The sequence below is a fragment of the Mus musculus genome, chromosome 14, assembly GCF_000001635.26.
Source record: "Mus musculus strain C57BL/6J chromosome 14, GRCm38.p6 C57BL/6J".
NCBI classification, from domain to species: Eukaryota; Metazoa; Chordata; class Mammalia; order Rodentia; family Muridae; genus Mus; species Mus musculus.
In genome coordinates this window covers 66,790,939-66,813,886 of record NC_000080.6, presented here as the reverse complement: position 1 = coordinate 66,813,886, position 22,948 = coordinate 66,790,939, and the positions used below count along the sequence as shown (strand labels likewise).

General features: G+C 46.4%; 1 protein-coding gene and 1 pseudogene across 2 annotated transcripts in view; both read left to right on the top strand.

Moving 5' to 3' along the window:
• Dpysl2 (dihydropyrimidinase-like 2) overlaps positions 1-11,023 on the top strand; it is a 108,178-nt gene extending 97,155 nt beyond the window's left edge. For both annotated transcript variants that reach the window (NM_001378767.1, NM_009955.3), the window contains exons 11-14: positions 591-761; positions 5,846-6,025; positions 6,807-6,972; positions 8,451-11,023. In NM_001378767.1, coding sequence (NP_001365696.1) covers positions 591-761; positions 5,846-6,025; positions 6,807-6,972; positions 8,451-8,542 — 609 coding nt within the window. In that variant the 3' untranslated portion in view covers positions 8,543-11,023. The remainder of the gene's footprint in view (positions 1-590; positions 762-5,845; positions 6,026-6,806; positions 6,973-8,450) is intronic.
• Positions 11,024-15,458: 4,435 nt separating this feature from the next.
• Positions 15,459-16,001, top strand: Gm9130 (annotated as a pseudogene).
• Positions 16,002-22,948: the final 6,947 nt, after the last annotated feature.

The window sequence follows — 22,948 nt, the reverse complement described above, 5'->3', positions numbered from 1 at the left end:
TAGAACCCCCAAAACACTATTGAGTTGGTGAATTTTGTCTTTGTTATTTGACATTCAATTTCTTTGGTTGCTGATTGGGTTGAATTTTTTAATATGCTTTTTTGGCCATTTAATTTTTTTCTTCCTCGTAGTGCACACTCATATCCTTGGTCTCCTGTGTTTAGAATGGAAAGATTTCAGGAAATGATTGGCCCTTACCTTGGAAAGCCAGATGCTGGGTTGAGACTTACTGACTAGAAGCCCAGACCTGTTGGGAACTTTATTGAAAGGGAAATCCCAGGATGAATTGCATGCCAACATACCTTCAGCTTTCTGACCCTATCCATGTATGTGTGTGTGTACTCTGTACCCTATCCGTGTGTGTGTGTGTGTGTGTGTGTGTGTGTGTACTCTGTACCCTATCCTTGTGTGTGTGTGTACTCTGTACCCTATCCATGTGTGTGTGTGTACATGCTCTGTACCCTCTCCATGTGTGTGTGTGTGTACTCTGTACCCTCTCCATGTGTGTGTGTACATGCTCTGTACCCTCTCCATGTGTGTGTACATGCTCTGTACCCTCTCCATGTGTGTGTACATGCTCTGTCCTGCAGGTCACTGGGAAGATGGATGAGAATCAGTTTGTGGCTGTGACCAGCACCAACGCAGCCAAAGTCTTCAACCTTTACCCCCGGAAAGGTCGCATCTCGGTGGGATCTGATGCTGACTTGGTCATCTGGGACCCTGACAGTGTGAAGACCATCTCTGCCAAGACACACAACAGTGTAAGGCTTGCCTGTCTTGAGTAGACATGTGTGCTGCAGGCAACAAGAGACAGGGGTTCAGGAAACCTCAATCGGATAGGAGTAAAGTTTCCCCAGGATGTATTGCTAACTTGCAGTGTCCCAAGGGCCAGACTGGCCCTATCACTTTCTTTATTGAGATCCACAAGACTAAGACTCTTGGGCACATTTCAGAGGCAATAGCCGCTGTCCTTACACCTTTAGGGTCCCTAGAGCAGAGGTTTTTTAGCCCTTGGGTTGTGACCCCTTTGAGGGTTGAATGACCCTTTGACAGGAGTCACATATCAAATATCCTGCATGTCAGATATTTAATTATGATTCATAACAGTCGCAAAACTACAGTTATGAAGTAGCAATGAAAATAATTTTATGGCTGGGGGTCACCACAACATATTAAAGGGTCACAGCACTAAGAAGGTTGAGAGCCACTGGCCCAGAGTGATTTTAGGTCCTCAGAAGCTTCTAGAAGTCAGTCAACACTGTGTTGTCGTGGTTTGTGTGGTGTGTTTACTGCAAGGGATCCAGCTAGAGCAGCCAGTGTCTGTTCCCGAGGCGGCATTGGGCACTGCCATTTCCTGTCAGTCCTCTCTCAGGAGTGATTGACCGCTATGCTTCTTGTCCTAAAGGAAGAAGAAATAACCCAGGTTAATAGGTCACAGTTTAGGAACTACAGAATTTGGGGAAGCTTGTGGTCACAGAGCTTGCAGATGTTAGTATCTGTTAGTCGGTTAGCATGCTGGCGTTTCAACTGAGAACCAGGGATTCACGTGTTCTGCTAGTTTATAGATTCAGTGAGCCCAGAGCTATCAGACACCCGCAGCTCCTCCCAACCTAAAATCCTGACAATCTAAAATCCTCTCTCTTGGACAGAAGGTTTTGGGTGGGGTATGCTGGGTTCAGTGCCAGCTTCTTTGGTACCTGTGGGCGCCTTCATGGTGGGTACTTCGTGGGGAGGGAGATGGCTGGACTCCATATTTATAACTGGTTTTGCCCTGCCGGTTCAGCAGAGCCTTAGTGCCAAGCCGGCTTAAATTTGTACCATCCATCTTGGGCTCCTCAGTGGCGCCCTCAGGACTGACCTTTCTGTGCGTATGCCTATTATTTCATAATCCTCCTCTTAATCTGACCTTCTCACTAAAGGGTCCGGTGTGATTATCCTAAGTGAGAAGATAAATAACCTCGAGGTGCAGAGAGCTTAAGTGACCCGTCTAACGTTACATAGTGATCTTGCGGTCGAGCCAGAATTAGAAGCCTTAATTTTTCAACATTCTTCCCTCCCAGACTGCGTATGCATGTGCAGGGTGGGGTGGGGAAAGTCCTGTCCCTCTTCTGTAGTGTCCCCTCCCCAAAAGGGCTGCCATGGCTCATCAAACACACAGGTGACCGGGCTGCTAGGTGGCATTGGGACCTCCCTGCCTGGATGGACGAGAGAGCAGGGGAGAGTGAAGGTTTGGGAAGACAGTTGCTGCTCACATGACATTTTTCTGGGGGGAGGGGGTAAAATATGGCAGTTTTTATTTATTTCTTCCATGGCAAGACAAACAGAAAATCAAATGGTTGGCATTGGGTATCATCACCCTGAAGACAGAGAAACAGAGAAATTCAGAAAACTGTACAAGAATCAACAAGAAAAAATCCTAGCATAAAGAAAGGAAATAAACGCAAAAATTCCACAGTTATGTACTGTTTTTTACAGACAGGAAAGGGAATATAGCATAAGTTTACATTAAATTCTCTAAATTCCTAAAAAATAAATTTCTGGGGATTTATACAGCTTACAAACGCAACTATAAAAGTATCAAAAGCCTTCTTCTACATTTTCATAATGTTGGCATAGGATGTTAGATGTAATCTGAGGAAATATGATCACATCGCATTTTTATCTCACTCTGTTCCGGGCAGTATCCCGCGCAGCCCTGCCAAACACCTCATTGTCTCCCCCTGCTGTCGGGGCTGGCGTTAAGCATGCCTGTGTGACACTGCCCATCTGGTGAAGTACAAACAAGATTCTAGGTTCTGTCTTCAGTGTGGAACAACCGAATCCACAACCCGATTGCTAATCCTCCCTTAGGATTTTCCAGGATTCCAACTTGCTCTGTAATTTTTGGAAACGCATGCGGGTGAAGTTGAAATGTCCGTGCTTTGTGGTGGTTGCAACCTCCCACCTCAGCAAACGGCAGGAGCTCTGATATCACATCTTTGAGCATCTTTAAATCACTTAGAGCAGAGGTGTTCAATCTGTGAATTTCGACTCCTTGACAGGGGTTGCATATCTGCTATGCTACATATAAGATGCTTACATTACAATTCATAACTAGCAAAATTACAGTTGGGATGCAGCAATGAAAATAGTTTTACAGTTGGGGTCAGCACAACATGAGTCAGTGTATTAAGTGTCACAGCCTTAGGAAGGTTGAGAACCACCGACTTAGAGTCATGGTGCTGCTTCCCTCTGTATTTTAAGGGAGAGGGGGACATCGGTCTAAAAGCCTTACCACCAGCTCCCTCCTAGGTCACTAGCCCCAGTTTGTGTGTTATCCAAGGCCTTGGGTACCAGGGGTCAGTGCTCATGCAAAATGCAGGGATCAGCCAGCGGTGGACAGGGGACTGGGTGCTTTTGTGACCTGTATCCTTTCTGATGTTAGGGACGTCAGAGAAGTATGTAAAGTCACTTCACTGATGGATGGCAGGCCTGGGATGAAAGGGACCAAGGTCAAGGCTGTGTTTGGAGATGAATTGTTAGTGATGAAGTGATAGGGAAGAGGTAGGCTTCGCCTTTATCTTAGAGGATGCTCACCCCTTTCCAAGGTCATTTCAGAGGAGACTGGATCCCCTCACCAAAGGTTCTTTTTGTGTCGGTGCCACACCACATGTGTCTTACTGAGGAACCGTAAGTACTCAGGCAGGCTTTAAGTGACACGGTCCACTGTTATTCAGTGCCCATCTTTTGCCATGTCCAAGACAAATCCAATCGTGCGGTACGTGATGAAGGACAACACCTGAGATGAGGTCTTTAGTTGGGGACTGGGAAAAAAAAATAAAGGCAGAGCTGGCATGTTCTTCGTATGGGATCAGGGAGATGAAGATCTGTCCTTGGGGAGGTCGTGTGAAAGATCCCACTATGCCTCTGCTTCAATATTTCTGAGTTCGAGGCCAGCCTGGTCTACAGAGTGAGTTCAAGGGTAGCCAGGGCTACGTAGAGAAACCCTGTCTCGAAAGACCCTCCAAAAAATGGCCATGGGGGCGAAGGTCTCTCTTGAGACTCTGAACTGGAAACTGGCGCCCATACAGGCTTTAGGTTTAAATTCCCATTGCCTGGGCGGGCCTCACAGCCTTGAGCTGAAAAGGCTGTGTGGGATACCTCAGAGGTGGGTGGCTGCATCCCTTGGGTACTCCCTGGAGAATCTGGCTCCCTCTGGCTATTATGTTTACACAGTCAGCTCTGGTCAGTGGCAGATGTGAGACATGATGGCCCCCAGCATCTTAGGATTCTCGTGAGGAGCCGCTTGCGTGTAGCCACATCTCTCTACTTCTGTTTACGGCAACCTCCCTGTTTCTCTGTGGAGTCTCTGAGCTGTGCTGGCAGCAGTCCTTGCACTTCCCGGGCAGTGCTCCTTTTCCACATGGGAATGCATGCTGCTCTGCCCTTTCTCTGTCCCTCCCTCCCCCAGCCGCCGCTCCAGAGAGCAGAGATGACCTGTGACCCGGTTGTTGGTGTGGCTCTGCCCTCTCACAGAGCCTCAAGGGCAGTGATTCCCAATGTTCCTAATGCTGGGACTCTTTGATACAATTCCTCATGTTGCGGTGACTTCCCCAACCATCAAATTATTTTGGTTGCTGCTTCACAGCTGTAATTTTGCTACTGTTATGAGTCATAATTTAAAATCTGTTTTTTTTTTCTGATAGTCCTAGGTTACCCCTGTGAAAGGGTCATCCTATCCCCCAAAGGGGTCTTGACCCACAGGTTGAGAACCACTGCCCTAGTTTTTCCCCCTCCATTGGCCTGTGTTTTCCCAGAAGCCCATGCTCTGTGCCACATGTTACCCATTTGTTAGCCATTTGTTCCTGAAAGGCAGTCATGTGGAGAGAGCTGTAGGCGTTCAGCCTGAGCTGAGCCAGAATTAAGGACACCACTCTGACTTACAGAGCTTTCTGTGTCAGAAAGCCTCTTGTTTTCTGTCGCTTCCGACTGACAGACAAACGCACTGGCAGGCAAACCACCTGTTTCCCGTGAGGGTGTGCCAAATTGCCTGTTTTCACTCTCTGTGACATGAGCCCCCAAACAAGGGTGGGTCGTTTAGGAAACTAAACCTCAATCCTGTCATGGGCTTGTTGTCTTTTATGTGCCACCAGTCCACGCAGTTGGGGACGTTTGGTTTAACCACAGGATGCTTAAGTCCGTGAGAAAACGGCCTCGTTTTGCAATTTAGTTTGGACCTTGTTCAGAGGCGAGCCTTGGGAGTTCAATCTGCACAGGGGAGAGTTGGTGGAAATGGGAAGACAACCCCACCCCACCCCATTAGTGTTTCTCTTTTCCCTTCTTTTTTTTTTTTTTTTTTTTTATAGAATTGTGGATTGAATCCAGGGCCCTGTGCATTCTAAGAGTTCAGCCACTAAGTTCTACCACTGAGATTCACATCTCCACTCTGAGCTACATCTTCGCTCCACTAAATCGCCCAGGCTGGCCTTGAACACACTCTAGCTCAGACAGGGTCTTGACCTGAGATCTTACTGCCCCAGAATTCCGGGTGTATAGGTCTGCCTCACAAGACCCACCCAGAATGATTTTCTTTTTATTTGTAAAGCATTTACACACACACACACACACACACACACACACACACACACACACACACACACACACTATTGTTATTTTCTTCAGCTATTGCCCTCTCAGATTTGGAGTTGTGGATGAGATGAGTTCAGATTCTAGGCAGAGAAAGCATGGGTCCCTGGGGTGGCCAGCAAGGACAGACAGCCTTCTTCTCTGGGGTTTGTCAGTAAACTCCATTTCCTTGAGTCCAGGGGCAGGGATTGCTCTCATGATGGCTTGTCTCTTCCCTCAGGCTCTTGAGTACAACATCTTTGAAGGCATGGAGTGTCGCGGCTCCCCACTGGTGGTCATCAGCCAGGGCAAGATTGTCCTGGAGGACGGCACACTTCATGTCACTGAAGGCTCAGGACGCTACATTCCCCGGAAGCCCTTCCCTGACTTTGTGTACAAACGCATCAAAGCAAGGAGCAGGGTGAGTGGTCTTGCAAGCTTTTAAATATCGTGGGCTGGTCTCTACTCCGCAGATATCCACTAAGCACCATGAGTCAGAATACCGAGATGGGGGCACAGAAGGATAAAGGAAACCTGACATTTTCATCCTGAAGCTTAACCAGCTGCTGGGTGAGTCTGGGATGATTAGAGCTTTGATGCTGAGTGTGGGGTAAGGACTCACCCAGAGGAGGGAAGCACTGCTCTAGCATCATGGAGCAGGATGACAGGGAAGATGGACAGTTGGGCTTTGAAGGCTGAGTAGGAGTTTCTCAAGCCAAAGGATGGAGATAAAGATACTAGAAGATGGAATATGACCTGTGGAAGATGTACAGTGTGTCCAGAGCGTGGTGAACATCGCGTGGCTGGTGGTCAGGAACTGTGAGGTGGAGAAGGAGTAGAGCTTTAAGGGAATTAAGAGAGGAGTGATATTGGGAAGACAGTTTTGTCTTGAAAACGGCACGAGACCCTCTTCGCAGTATGATCAGAGGCTTCTTGGAGGGTTCAAAGGTGATGTTGACACGATGGGGGAAGTTCTAAGAAACCAGTTGAGTAACTCATCAGGGAGTCACCTTGGGAGAGCGTTTGGCCTAGAACTTTGGGGGCTGGTTGCACATCTTTCTCTGTTGTACCTGTCTATAATGGGGGCCATATCCCCACACATCATAGTCCTGTCTCGGCTACCTCTCCGTGACACTGAGAAGGTACAGGGAAGATGTCCTCTGTGAATGTGACATAGGCTGTGGGGTGATTGTGTGTTTCAGCTGGCTGAGCTGAGAGGGGTCCCTCGTGGCCTGTATGACGGACCGGTATGCGAGGTGTCTGTGACGCCCAAGACGGTGACTCCAGCCTCATCAGCTAAGACATCCCCTGCCAAGCAGCAGGCACCACCTGTTCGGAACCTGCACCAGTCTGGATTCAGCTTGTCTGGTAAGGCCAGGGGGTGGGCCGTTCCGGGTAGGTTCCGCAAGCTCTGTGGAGCCAGCCGGAGGCTTTTGGCTCCACTGCTGCGGAAACCGAAAGGCTGTAAATGGCAGCTGGGTTTCAGAATCTTCAGATCGGTTTTTGTGCCATGCCATGCTGAGACACCCACCCTGTGAGTGAAGGGCCGTTTCCTCATCTGTCATGTCCGTTGTTAAAGAATGTGGAACTGGGAGTTTCAGCAGTCTCACCTTGCTCAGGCCTTCCGTGTGATGAGTCGCAGCAAGGTTCCCTGTGGAGTTGCTGTGACATCCACTGCTACACCCTCAGTGGTGAAACGTAGATTTCTGTCTTGGAAACATCCTGCCCCTCTTTCTTTTGGCCCACAACAGGGCCTTTCCTCTCTCCCCCGGTGCCTTGAACTTAGACAGCGTAGTTCATTACATAGACTTTCCTTTTCTTGTCCCATCTGCTGGATTTTATGAAGTGCCATCTGTGCCCATGAGGAATGAGGAACACTTCAGGGTGTTTTGGTTTAGGAGACAGACCCTTAAGCCCTGTTGTCCTAAAGTGTGAGATCAGTCACAATGCGTATTCCCATATCATTCGCATAGACAGCACAGGTTGCCAGTCTGTTGTGTAAAAGAAATGATTGGGACTGGAAGCTAGTTTGCCTCTTTAAAAATTGGAAAAATATGTAGATATTGAACCATGTTGTGACTAAGACCAAAGTCCAAGCACAAAGTGTGGGCAGGGACAAATGGCTCAGCAGTTAAGAATGAGCTCACATCGTGTTGGGGACCCAAGTTTGCTCCTAACACCCATGTCTGGTGGCTTACAACCATTTAGAATTCTAGCTCCAGAGAAGCCAGCGCCCTCTTCTGGCCTCCTCAGGCACTGCACTTACGTGTATAGCCCTCCTTCTCCACATACACAGATACACATAAATTAAAAGTAAAAATAAAATATTAAAAACCAAAATGCAATACTTCTATGTTTCATATACATATAACCCAGTCATGAAAGGGATTTGAGACAGTATTTTTAATTACATCAAGTTCCACTACAGTTAGTCACATCAGGTCAAGTGTGGAATTTTCCACTGGTCACATCCTGTCAACCCTCAAATAGGTGTAGAGTTTAGAGCATTCTGGGTCTGGGAGCTTCAGATTCAGGTTCTTTATCTGAACCATCCATTCCTCCTGCGTGAGAGGCGTGGGTCAAAAGAGCCATACTCTCTAGTACCTTGCATCGAGTCTAGACTTCCCCAGGGAGAGGAAGTCACTTGTAGGCTGAAGGCAGGCCCTCCTACTTCCTGTAGTTTGAACTTCCTGTAGTTAGTGAGGTTTGGAGAAAGAGGTCGGGACATGTGTGCTTGGTTCAGCTTTTTTCCCCCCAGGATTGTTCCTGGGCATACCACAGGAGTCTGGTTTTATTTCTAAAGACCCTCACGCTCACTCGTTTCTTGTCTCTTCTTTCTTCTCTAGGTGCTCAGATTGACGACAACATTCCCCGCCGCACCACCCAGCGCATCGTGGCACCCCCTGGTGGCCGTGCCAACATCACCAGCCTGGGCTAAAGCCCCTAGGCCTGCAGGCCACTTGGGGATGGGGGATGGGACACCTGAGGACATTCTGAGACTTCCTTTCTTCCATTTTTTTTTTTTTTAAAGAGCCTGTGATAGTTGCTGTGGGCAGCCAGTTCCTGGGGCTTCCTCTTGGGCCCCCTGCACTCGGTCTCCCCTGGAGTTTCTGAATTCTCTCACCCAAGTCCCTACACAGTCATGAACACCACACCCAAGCCTAGCCATCCACCCCACACGGAGCTGCATCCAACATGCAGACATGCGCCACCAAGCAGATCCCAGCAAGGGTGCCCCAGTCACATCCTTGGCCATGCAGTTAGCACCTTCCTGTCATGGGGAAGATATAGTGAATTGCCCTGAGCTGCCTTCTTTTCTTTTTAAAAATTTTTAAATAAGGTTTTCTTTGTGGGACTGGGGAGGGGTGGGGAGGGTGGGAGAGATTTTTTTTTTTTTTAATACTAAATTGAAAGCCTGATTCAATATTAATCCTCGGGTCTTGAACTGGACATCCTAATGATGCAATTATGTAACCATTAAGCTGATTCCGAGGCTGGCAGGCTAGGGCCGCCCCTCTGGAAAGGTTCCATGTGTCTCCATCCCCATCCCTTACTCTTCGGGTCAGCTGTTGAGAAGAGGCGGGTTTTCTTCATTGGCCTAGATTTTGCGGCAGATTAGACCTTTTGAAGGTTCTCCACCATTTTCGTACGTCTCCTGTCCTGGTTTTTTCTTCTGCACTCTTGGAGAGATTTAGATGTTGGTCTCCTGGTTTGTGTTTCTCCGAGACAATGCTCTTTTTTTTTTTTTTTTTTTTTTTTTTTTTTTTTCCTCTTAACTCTGTCTGCTCTTAAAGCCAGGCAACCCAGTTTGGTCTCAGGCATAGCCTGAGCAGATCTTAGTTTTGCCCCCACCACCATAGTTTTGTGCTATCCTAGTTTCTGTTAAGATTGGTGCTATCCAATTCCCATCACTAGGAGGTGGCTGAGCTTGAGGCTTGCCAGACACAGGAATGGCCCCGATTATGTCACCAATATTGTCACATGTGGGCCAAGAATAGAGTCACATGTGGTGGAAAGATGAGGAGTTAGGCTGTAGAAGTGACAGTTTCCAGTCAAATCTGTAAACCCAGCCCCCAAGCTGAGACCAGTCTCCCTGTGGCGGAGCCAGCCAAGATGGGGCCATTCTCTCTGTGGAGGAGCCCCTTCCAGCCTTTGTCAGGAAGTGTCTTTGGGGATTCTAGAATGTTGGGACTTCTCAGTGTGTGTGTTGTGGTGGGGGAACTTTTTTTTTTTTTCTGTACAGTTTTTTTTTTTTTTTTTTTTCTCAAAAGGTCTAACATGGTGGTGGAAGGTAGAAATCTTTGGGATACTTAGACTTCAAGTCTTTTACAAGAGGGACAACCCTATTTTGGGAAACAATATCTCATGGGAAGAAAACTGTACACACTGAACGCATAGCCCGCTTAGAGATCACATCGCCTCTTAGAGACCATGTCACCTCCTATCTGTCACCCTTCCTCTTCCTGTCACAGTGACAGGTCTTCACTAGCTGGCTTCTTTCTGTACTTGCTGACTTCTGTCATATTTCTTTCCAGATGTGTTTACAGGTCCCTGTAAGCAGTGTTAGGTCCATAGGCTTTTATGACTCCAGTCTGCAAGCAGTGTTAGGTTGACCTCATAGGCTTTTATGATTCCAGTCTGCTGGTATGAAGCAGAGCATCAAAAAAAATTCGTGATTCCTTGAGTGTCCACACGTTTTGTCTTTGGGGGTTAAGGGTTGGGATTTTGGGTTTGTTGTTAATTTTGTTGTTTTAAAGGTAAATTGCACTTTTAAAAATTGGTTGACTTAATATATTTGCTCTTTTTTTTTTTTTACCTGCACTTAGAGAGGAAATTTGAACACCAGAAACCACTTTTTTTTTCTCCCTGTTTATTTGTTTGGATTCTGAGAAACTTGCAGCTCTTCACCATTTACTCCTGATGTTTCTTGTATGGGGCCGTGGCCCTTTTGGTTGTTTTTGGTCATTTTCTTAAAAACACAACACAACACAATACAACACAACAGTTTTAAACCTGAAGATTTCCGCAGTCCGTGTAAGCATGTTTACCCGTTGGCTCGCTTTCTGTGTCTGTTAAATGAATGTCATATGTAAATGCTAAACTAAGTCAACAGTGTCTCAGAACTGAATAACTGCAGTGACTTGATGCTCTAAATCATTGTAGGATTTACCGCTAGATGGTTTTGAACCCTTGAACCTGTGATTGTGACCCATGAGGGGGGACCTTTCAGTGCTAAAGCTGATCATGTGTGTAGCCAGAAAGGTACTTTTTTTCTTTTAATTTTTGTTTTATTTTTTGTAACCACTGTCTTAATGGCAAAATAATTATGGTAAAATACAAGTCTCGTGTTTATTATTCCTTAAGAAGTCTGTGTTATATTACCACGGAACACCCAATAAAGCAAAATGTGGTTGTTTCAGAGGTGTGTCTGTATTGAGACTCCCACAGTGTGTCGGCCTCTCCTCTGACGTGATGCATGGGGAAGCCCTGGCCTGGCTTAGCCTTGGGCTTGGTCCAGCCCATGAGTGCTCACCCCCATGCTCATCCCAGGTTCCTGTGAGTATCCTGGCTACAGGATGAATTCTCAACCCATGTAGTGCCATTCCTGGGGGATGAGGACCACGGAGGCTGAGGATCATCAGTGTCTTAAAACCCCATCCCGGAAAGGCAGTGAGCATCCCGGAGTGCCAAGCCAAATTTGAACCTGGGGTTCAAGTGGGGCCACAGAAGGCGAGGTGGGGTTTTAGTCGAGGTGCTGGGCTTGCTTCTCATGTGTTTACTCTGGGAAATCTTCTCACTACATGGGTGCAGGGGAGAAAGAGATTGCCTAGAGTGTCCCGACACCTCAGTGGAGGTGCTGTCGAAACCAGGACCAAGGCCTAGGCTTCCATCATCAGCTCAGGATGGAGGATGCTGGTGGGGGTGAGAGTCAGGCTGGGTTTCTGGGTATCAGTTTGCACAGTTCCTTGCTTTGAGTGCTGTTGGTTCTGAATGAAGAAGATGTGTGCTTTGGGCATCTTGTGCCTATCATATGTTAGGGATGGTTTACCCCCACCCCACAACATCCTATCATTATTATCACTATTTATTATTGTCTAAACTGTATATGAGGCAACACACAGAATTACACAGGCCCAGCCTGGTGATTCACAGGGGCAAATGCCAAGCATTCCGGAGGGCGAGGAGAGACTGGGTGACATAATGAGATCATCCCTTAAAAAAGAAAAGAAAAGAAAAGAAAAGAAAAGAAAAGAAAAGAAAAGAAAAAGATGACGTCATCCTTAAGGCAAGAAGACAGGAAAGCAGGAGGCCCCAAGTGGCTTAGACCAAGAGATAGCTGCTTGGATCCTTCACACACTCGGCATGACCTATGATGGCTAGTTACAACATTGAGCCTGGTTAAGGGTGAAATAAAAGAGAGTCTGCTTCCAGAAGGAAAGGCCTGGCTTCTTCTAGGAGCCATAAAGTAGAGTGTGGGGGGTGGCTTTGTGGTCAGGCATGTGGGAAGGGGGAGCATCAACTCTTCTTCAACCACGAGGAACCCACGTGAGAACAATGACGACCTCGCATTCATCCCATCATTCCCCAGACGCCCTCCACACAAAGAAGGGCCTGTGCACCTTGTAACTTTCAAGTCCACAGTCTACTCAACCCCTTGGGGGTCAGGTTTTGCAGGATAGACCCCAGAGAGGCCCATGCAGGCCCTGGGAGGTGGTTCTTCTTGAGCAGGGACTTAAAGCGATCCAGGTATCCCAGCTTGAAGTCCATGCTCTGGATGATAGCATCTCATCAACTGTCGGCCACTCCTCTTGAATGGCAAGAGATAAGCTAGAGGAGGGATTTTCCACCATACCTGAAGGTGGCCCAGGTAGCTGGTGGCATGGTTAAGTCCAGTCAGCCATGTCACTGTTGGTATGCTTTAGTCTAGACACATGCATGAAAGCCCAAAGAGGCCAGAAGGGAAATGCTAGGACATATCTAAGTCATGCCAGCTTGGAGGATGTGCTCAAGCCTCACACTGCCCTGAGCAGAAGGCTCCATCCTCAGGCAAGCAAGGTTCTGTAGCCTGCATTCTCTTAGCAGAGCACAGCTGTCTCTTCTCCCATCAGCTGGCATGGGGATCCACTCCACGACGCTACTGAGCAGGAGTGGATTGAGAAAACCTAGCTCTCAGTATGGGACCTGGCAATGGTCTCTGGGTTCATTCCCCAGCTTTCCTCACTCTTTGGTGAACCACAAGCCAGGAAAGAAGTGTGGATGGAGCAGAGCGGTACAAAGGGACACCAGGAGACTGCCAGCAACAGTGTCCCCCATGTCTTTCCAAAGAACTAAACATCAAGAAATGATTTGTAATCACCCAAGGTCTAGATTGGTAGATTGTAGAAGCTGTTGAAGATTGGAGGAGGTTGTTGGAGATGGCATCCTCTGTTTCCAAACAATCTGTTGGTTAAAGGCACAGGGCTGACAGCTAACATTCATTATGACACACCAGGTGCTGTGCTATGTAAGACCTCTGTGCCCCTTAACTGAGCTCATCTTTGCAAAAAGTCATGAAGTAGGTGACATTGGGCTGGCAAATAGATAAGGGAGTGTACAGCTCAGAGTCAAGTCAGTGTCCCAGAAATAAATAAATAAATAAATATATATACACATATACACACACACACACACACACACACACACATATATATATATATATACACACACACACACACACATATATATATACACACATATATATGGAATATATACATATATATGTATATACAATACACATTTATGTAATATAATGTATAACTATTACTAATAATATATTTGCACAATATATTATAATAATATATAATTATTAATAATATATAATATTATGTGTATTTGTAATTTAATATTGCAAAACATGCCCAAGAAGACCAGAAGAAGGTATCAGATCCCCTGGAGTTGTAGTGACAGTTGATTGTGAGCCATCATGCAGGAGGTACTGGGAATTGAACCTGGGTTCTCTGCAAGAACAGCAAGTTCTCTTAACCACATAACCACCGAGCCATCCCTCCACTCTTCAAATATATTTGCTTTTTGGAAGCACTGTTTCCCTAGGTCTCTCAGCCTAGCCTTGAACTCATGATTCTTCTTCTTCAGTCTCCTGAATGCTGAAATTATAAGCACACGCCATTCCACCCAATCCAGAAAATCTAAATGGAGAAAAGAAAAAACGAAAACAGCAAACTGGACTTTCTCGATGTAAAGCCTTATAAATGATCAATTAAGAGAGACAGCAATATAAATAAAGTAGTCAATGGAAAGGAAAGAAGAATTCAAAATGGATCCATAATAGATACAGAAAACACACCCCTCTCTGGCTAACTGTCTGAGAAGCACTTAAAGAGGGGAAGGCTGCATTGCTTAATGCATAAAGCAAGCAACAGGTGTATATCCAATTGCTGTCATCCACGATCTCTTATGAGAATGCTCCTGCTCAGAAGGGTGGGGGCCAGAGGGTGGAGAGCACCAGGGAAACAGACTGTGCAGGTCATCCAGCGTGAGGAAAACATGGGCAAGCACAGAGTGTGTGGGATGACCACACCATACATATTCATACATATGTAGACGCTAGTCAGGAGTCCAGACAGTGTGTACTACACTCAAAAATCCAGGGTAATGGTAACCTAGGAGATGATGAGAGTTGTCAGGAAAGTAGTATTTTGAAGATGTTCAGTTTTACAAAGAAGCTTTGGGAAAAGCGTGATGGGATGGTAGAAAAAAAAAAACGATGTGTATATATACACAAGTTACACGCAATTAATTCCTACAAGGACCTCGGGCTGTAGGTAAAATAATGTCTACGAGAATCCTTTGCAAAAATAATATTTGAAAAGGGCAAAGTGACCTAGATACTAAATGTCTTGTTAGTTGGTTAAGCTTTAGTGCCAGGATAAGGCTAGGGCCCACAGGATGACAGATGAGGAGAGCCCTGAGCAACTGAAAGGGACTGGTGCCCACTGAGTGACAAAAGGGGGAAGCCCTGAGCACCAGAAGAGGGCTGGTGCCCACTGAGTGACAGACAAGGAGAGCCCTGAGCACCAGGAGAGGGATGGTGCCTACAGGAGATGACAGATGATGGGAGCCCTGAGCACCAGGGCTTCACTAATGCTGGAGGAAGCCCAGCTTTGGCTCAAGGCTACACATAGTCTGAAGGCTCATGAGAGGAACACTGTAAGGGCTGGGGAAGACCAAGGGCCAGGGTTTATAAAGTCTTATGATTAAATAATACATGACAGGTTTGTGTGATTAACTTTGACTGTTAAGCCTCATTGCTTTTACAGATACAGAAACTAGCTTTGTCCTAACAAACCCATCGTTCCACACAGGACCTCCAGCCATCTTGACTTGTTCAGTAGGAAGAGAGAAGACAGCTCTATAGTACACCAGCCATGACCTTGTCCATGGCCGATTAGGGTTTGGTTCACTGCTATGTATTCAAATGCTAAATCCTGTATCCCAAGATCTGGTGGCCTCAAGATGAGCAGATTCTCAGGTACACAGCCTTGGTTGTGTAAAGCTTACCTGCAATGACCTCTAATTGGCTAATAAAAGTTGCTGACAGCCTGTAGCTAGGCAGATGGGGCAAAGGTTCCCAGGGTTGGGGTCTCATGTAGGGACCACAAGGGGAGAGAAGGGGACAGGAAGAAGAAAGTCAACATGGGGTAATATGGGCCATCTGGTTGTGAGGGATGGCCCGACGAAGCAAGAGCAGCACAAACAGAACAGATGAAAGTGTTCATGGGGACTTTGTCAGGGAATCAGACAAGGTAGCTTATAGGGTTAATACCTGCCCAGCTGTAAAGCTATAAGGCTGGTTATAAATCGAAAAGGTCAGGTCGCCACAACCATCTTCCAGTAACTCACCAAAATGACGAACACAAAGGGAAAGAGGAGAGGCACCCGGTACATGTTCTCTAGGCCTTTTAGGAAACATGGCGTTGTTCCTTTGGCCACATACATGCGAATCTACAAGAAGGATGATATTGTAGACATCAGGGGAATAGGCACTGTTCAAAAAGGAATGCCCCATAAGTGCTACCACGGCAAAACCGGAAGAGTTTACAATGTCACCCAGCATGCCGTGGGCATCATTGTCAACAAGCAAGTTAAGGGCAAAATTCTGGCCAAGAGGATCAATGTGCGGATTGAGCACATCGAGCACTCAAAGAGCAGAGGCAGCTTCCTGAAGCGGGTGAAGGAGAACGACCAGAAGAAATAGGAAGCCAAAGAGAAGGGCACCTGGGTGCAGCTGAAGCGCCAGCCTGCGCCACCCAGAGAAGCACACTTTGTGAGGACTAACAGAAAAGAGCCTGAGCTGTTGGAGCCCATTCCATATGAATTCATGGCCTAATGTACACAAAGACATAAAGTACCAGTACCAGGAAAAAAAATAAATCGAAAAGGTCTCCGAGTCTTTATTTGGAAAACAGCTGGTTAGAGAATAACTGCTACCATAATGATAAGTTGTATTTATTTTATATATGTGAATACACCTTGGTTGCTTTCAGACACACCAGAAGAGGGTATTGGATCCCATGACAGATGGTTGTGAGCCGCCATGTGGTTTCTGGAGTTGAACTCAGGACCTCTGGAAGAGCAGCCAGTGCTCTTAACTCCTGAGCCATCTCTTCAGCCCATTTCCTGTATTAATATATACATAATTTTAGTCATCATTTTACAAGGATCATATCACACACACACACACACACACACACACACACAACTGAATGTGCTCTGGATGCACTCAAAATCTTTGTTTACTTTATACTTCTTCTAAGTGGACCCCAGATGTAGTGTCTGGTTTTCTTCTCTTTTCCTCTTTCTCTCTTTCTCTTTCTCTTTCTCTCTCTCTCTCTCTCTCTCTCTCTCTCTCTCTCTCTCTCTCTCTCTCTCTCTCTCTCCCTCCCTCCCTCCCTCTCCCTCTCCCTCCCCCTCCCCCTCCCCTCCCCCCTTTTCTCTCTCTCTCTTCCCCTGTGTCTCTGTCTCTGTGTGTATGTGTGCTTACTTGTGTGCACATGTGTGCATGAGCTCAGAAGCCAATCTTGGGTATTGTCTTAGTTAGAGTTTTACTGCTGTGAACAGACACCGTGACCACAGCAAGTCTTATAAAAAAACCAACATTTAGTTGGGGCTGGCTTACAGGTTCAGAGGTTCAGTCCATTACCATCAAGGTGGGAGCATGGCAGCACCCAGGCAGGCATGGTGCAGGAGGAGCTGAGAGTTCTACATCTTCATCCAAAGGCTGCTAGTGGAAGACTGACTTCCAGGCAACTAGGGTGAGGATCTTATGCCCACACTCACAGTGACACACCTATTCCAACAAGGCCACACCTTCAAATGGTGCCACTCCCTGGTCCAAGAATATACAAACCATGACAGGTATCATTCCTCAGAATGTCATCTATCCTTTTTCCTCCCACTTTGAGAGAGGATGTCCCATTGGCTGGGAGCCCTCTGATTAAGCTATGTTTGCTAGGTTGTCCAGCCAGCCCTGAGGAGCCTCCTGTCTTGGTCTCCTCAGCACCAGAATCACAAGGCTTTTTACACAGGTTCTGGGTACTGAACTCAAGCCCGGATGCTTAGACAACAAGCACTTTAGTGACTAAGCCATCTCCCAAGCCTTCCCTTTCTGAGGGTCATCTTGCTTGGCCTTTCCTGTCACTCCATAGATGCCTTTGTCACCCATCTGGAGATGTCTAGGGGAGAAAGGGCTGCTCTTCCTCACCACTCTGTGATGTTGTGCACCCTCTGCTGGGCTGGGAAGAGATGCATCTTTCCTCTTATGTATTAAAATCGGTAATGAGGAGGCTGGGGATGTAGTCCTGGGTGGCTTCATCAAAAGTAGGGACAGGAAGAGAAGGTCAAGCCCTCCGTGGAGCGTAGTGTTCCATCTCACTGGTGGGAAGGAAGACTTCTTTATCCCTCCTACTCACACCTTCCATTCTATGATCTCCAGCCGCATTAGCCACCCATAGCTTTCTTTCCCTGTACCCACAGGATCAAGTGATAGGCGTTTTAACTTTCTGTACAGGTCTCATAATTTTCTCCAACCTAAGCCTTCCCCATGGTCCTGAAGGACTGCCCTGACTATAGCATCTGTGCTGGTTGAATAGGTTTGGACCCCATACACTCATGTGTTTGAATACTTGGCCCACAGGGAGTGGCACTATTAGGAGGTATGGCCTTGTTGGAGTAGGTGTGGTCTTGTTGGAGGATGTGTGTCACTGTGGGGATGGGCTTTGAGGTTTCCTATGCTCAAGCTCCACCTAATGTGGGATCCAGTCTCCTCACGACTCCCTTCAGATCTAGGGGTAGAACTCTTGGCTCCTCCAGCATCATGTCTGCCTGCAAGCTGCCATGCTTCCCATCAGGATAATAATGGACTGAACCTCTGGAACTGAAAGCCAGCTCCAATGAAATGCTTTCCTTTATAAGAGTTGTCTTGGTCATAGTGTCTTTCCACAGCAGTAAAACCCTAATTAAGATAGTGTGTATGAGTGTGTGTATGTGTGTGTGTGTGTGTGTGTGTGTGTGTGTGTGTGTGTGTGTGAGTGAACTAGATCTTACCTTCAGTGAGCTATGGACTTTCTAACAGGTCACGTGATGGTCAATCTCATAGTCAACTTGAGAGGATTTGGAATCATCTAGAAGACATACCCCAGGGGCTCTCTTTGCAGGCATTTATTTCCCTGGAGATCTATTTGAAGTGAGATTACTCATGCTCAACTGTGAATGACAATGATCCTGTGAACTGGAAGCTCAGACTATAGGGAAAAGGGGGAGAAAAAGAAGAAAGACAACTGGGCACCAGAGTTTATTGCTCTGTTTCCTGGCTGCAAGCACCATATGACCAGCTGCCTCCTGTCATCATGCCCTCCTTCCCTGTCACCACAGACTGTACCCTCAAACCATAAGCCCCAATAAACTCCCTTTTCCCCCTTAAATTGATTTTCTCAGGTGTTCTCGTACAGAAACATCACTAATAAAGTCTCCTTCCGATACCACCACCTTTGTACAACAACTGCTAGGGACAGTCACCATGCCAGAAAATGTGGATTGGTGCTGCCTACTTTTAGCCTGGGTCTTCCTAGATCATATAACATGATAAAGATAATTCTTTGTAGGCATGGCCAGAGGGCACAATCGGCAGGATAATTCTAGATTCTGTGTGGTTGATAGCCATCACTAAATATCAGAGATAGGGTAGAACAAAACTAGTGAAGGGAACTCTTAGCGTGAGTCCACTTTTTCTAAATTGCAGTTAGTCTAAATGTATCCACGTTTTCTCAGTTGCTTTTGCCAGGTTATTTTATCACAAAGAAACAACACACTATCTTCTGCCTAGGTAAAAGGTATCTTTTGGCAACTTAATGCTTTGGCTCATGCCTTGAGAAGTGGCCCAACCAGGAGATGATATATGTATCCTCTTCCTATTTTGTAGGTGTTTTGCTTTAACAAATAGAGAGATCCATCTTAAATGATGAGCAAAGGTCACGTTCAATGTCATTTGCTAGCTCAAGAGCTTGGCAGGATGAAGACAATGCCTTGAATTTAGAGGAGAGGGGAGAGGCTTGGTTTAGAGACTTCAGGAGAAAAACAAGAAAAGTCTCAACTGATGGAATCACACCTGAGAGAAAGATGAAGGGTGAGATATGGGTGTTATCGCCTGCTGACCAGTGAGGTGAGTTATTCCTTGTGGTAGACTGAGAGCTCTGAGACCCTGGAGCCAGTTACACATCTCTGTGGATTTCAACCCCAGAGTATCTGCTTGCAATACCGTCCTCTATTCCTCCATTTGTCTTAGTGGCTAATGATCATTTTCTCCTATATACTACATCCCGACCAAAATTTCCCCTCCCTCCTCTCCTCCCAGCCTCCCCTGACTTTCCCCACCCCCAGATCCACCCCCCCTCCTCTGTTTCTTTAAAAAAAGAAAGAGCAAGCCTCCTCCTAGGGATATCAACCAAACATGGTGTAACAAGTTACAATAAGACCAGACACAAACCCTCATGTCAAGACTGGGCAAGATAAACCAATAGAAAGAAAAGGGTCCCAAGACCAGGCAATAGTCAGAGGCACCCTGCTCACACTGTTAGGAGTCCTCCAAGGACACCGAACTATACATGCATGTAGAGGGCCTAGCTCAGATCCAGGCAGGCTCTGTGGTTGTGGCTTCAGTCTCTGTGAGCCTCTATGAGTCCTGCTTAGTTGACTCTGTGGACTGTGTTCTCCTAGTGTCCTTGGCCCCTCTGGCTTCTACAATCCTTCCTCCCTCCCCTTCTGTGGAGTTCCCTTGGCTTTGCCTAGTGTTTGGCTTTGGGTCTCTGTATCTGCTACCATCAGTTGTAGCTAATGATTACATGAGTACTAATAATGTCAACATGGCGAAGAAAGGCAGGTAGTGTGATCTCTAAATATGGGTTTGGAAACAGCCTAAATAAGAGTCAAGCCTTCCAAAAGCTTTTTAAAAAATATTTTTATTTTATGTGTATGTGTGAGTGCCTGCATGTATGTATAAACACTCCATGTGTGCTGGTGCCCAGAGAGGTCAGAAGATGATGTCAGCATTGAAATTACAAGTGGCTATAAGCCACTCAATGTGGGTGCTGGCAGCTGAATCCAGGCTTTCTATAAAGGCAATGAAGACTAGTAACTGCTGAGCCATTTCTCTAACTCGAGTCTTATGTTCCCAGTAAATGACAAAGTTTGAAATGCATGGGTTCCGCCTTGGACATTTTTTTTTTTTTTGCTAAAGTCACTGTGTGTCATTGTTTGAGTGATATTATTAGGAGTCATGGCCTTATTGGAGTAAGTGTGGCCTTGTTTGAGAAAGTGTCACTGTAGGGGTGGGCTCTGAGACACTTCTTCTAGCTTCTAGTCTTCCCCAAGCAGCCTTCAGATGAAGATGTAGAACTCTCAGTTCCTCCTGCACCATGCCTGCCTGGATGCTGTCATGTTCCTGCCTTGATGATACTGGACTGAACCTGTAAGCCAGCCCCAATTAAACGCTGTCCTTTATAAGAGTTCCCTTGGTCCTGGTGTCAATCACAACAATGGAAACCCTAACGGAGACAGTGTGGATGGGCATGGGCTCTGTGGCAGTGCATGGATGTGCAAACCCAAGAGGCTAGAGTGGGCCACTCGCTATACTATGCCAGTGAAAGAGATGTGTAATGGAAGAAGCCAGGTTAGGAGATCTATTGCTGTGGTCACTGTGGGAAGAGGAACGCATCTAGAAGTTCAGCGTTGCCCCAAGTCTCTCATGAAGGTTCTTGAGGTTTAAACTTAGAAGAAGAATTGGGGGAAGGGGCAAGAGGTGTGTATGGTCACCGTCATGCATTGTCTGCCTGGCCACTGTTCCAGTTCAGGTTCTTCAGAATGGTTGAAAGGAGTCCTGATATTTATCATCACGTAGGGGGATCAGTCTGGCTCTTAGGAGATGTTTATTTCAGGATGCAGGCTTGCTCTACTTGATGGTTGTTCTCTGGGAAGTTGTAAGGAGCAGTCTGTCCTGAGAGGTTCAAGGTGACTGAACGTTTAGGATAATAACTGACCCCTGTTTTCAGACTGGAAGGGGGGTGAAGTGAGGCTAGACAGACAGTCCTTAAGTGATTGACATATCCATGTGCAGAGCTATACAGGTAGCCCGAGAGTAGAGGAGTCAGACACTGGATTGCACCCCGCATTTGGTTACCTGATGAGGAGTCAATGCTTTGTAGCAAAAACCGGTCTATGTTCTTGCTCACTGCTAGCCTAGCTCTGAGCTGAGGGTGCAGGATGCTCACGGAAGCTCTCAGCTTTGCCTTCTGAAGGGCGGCGGCCATGTGAGGTCCAGATGAGTTGGCTTATAAAATGTTCCAGGACGCATGCCAGACATAGGAAGTTTCCAGGGGATATCATTAGCCTTTGCTCTCCAGGTCTAGTGGGTGTTTAGCAGTCACATGATCTCATTCTATTTTATATGTGACTATCAGATCCTTGAGGACAGAAACACGTTTTATTCCTTGCCCGAAAGCACTTAACAGTTTCTTCCACTAACAGGTGCTAAGTGTCCAGGGGTTTACCTTATAAAACAGTGTGCTATCGAAAAACAGAAATACTGGCACTTCCCGGGTTTCCAGAATGAGCATCTTAGCCCTCAAGGTCATCCGGAGAACAACAGCCCTTTGCCTGGTGCCTTTAATTTCACTTTCACAGAGACCTGGTGGACAGAAGTGAGAGGTGTTGATTAGGGAATTCAGAACGAATGGCCCTTGGCTGTGCAGTGTGTGCCATTTGCCTGTAGATGGCGGCATTGCACGAGCCTGAGAGGAAGACAGCCAGCGCGCATGAGATTTCCGCTGCTCTGGGGCCAGCAGCTCCTAGCTGTGGGATCAAACAAACAAACAAACAAACAAAACAAACCACCACCACCAACAAAACAAAACAAAAAACTGGCGTTCAGGGACCTTGTTTGATCCAGAACTGGGTTGTACAGCTAAGAAGTCATCGAATGCATCAAGCCGTTTGGCTCAGAGTCTCAACTTGTTCTCTTAACAGGATGCATGCAATGCTACTAAGAATTTAAATGTAGGTGGGAAGGGGGGATTGGGATGGAGCCAAGAAAGGGAACAACATGATCAAAAATATATGGTTAAAAAAATTGTTAAGTGGCAAAAATGGTTAAGAACTGGTGATGTCCTGTGGCCACATATTCTCTCTCCCCTCCTTCCTTCCCTCTCTCCCACCTTCCTCTCCCCTCCTTCCCCCCCCCCGTCCCCTTCCCCTCCCCTTCCCAGTCTCCCCTCCCTCTCCTCCTTTCTCAGTCTTCCTCCTTAGTATCCCCCTTCTCTTCCTCTGTCTCCTCTCTTCCCCCTCTCCCTCCTTATTCTTTTTCCCCACCCCTCTCCTTCCTCCTCTTCCCTCCCAGTATTTTTCCGGTTCTTTTGAGCTGCACTGGGTCTTCACGCTTGTGTGGCAAATGATTAACCAATGAGCCGTCTCTTTTGTCTCGTAATGTATTTAATTTTTTTTCTTGGTCACCTAGCTGAGGAAGTTTGTTTGTTTTGGTTTTTTTTTGTTTTTTTTTTTTAAGTAAATTACTGTGTCTCATTTCTTTGAACAGTATGATTTTGAAATGAGGGTAGGTAAGGGTTTTTTGTCTTAAGAGAGTGGAGCATGTACATTTTAATGCACTAATAGTAAATGTCCTTTCAGATTTATCCATATCTCATATTTTAATGTTATTATAAGTTCCATTGTATACATAATCTTATGGATTAATGTTTACAACATAGTGCTATTTAATTAAAATTTTTTTTTTTTACAT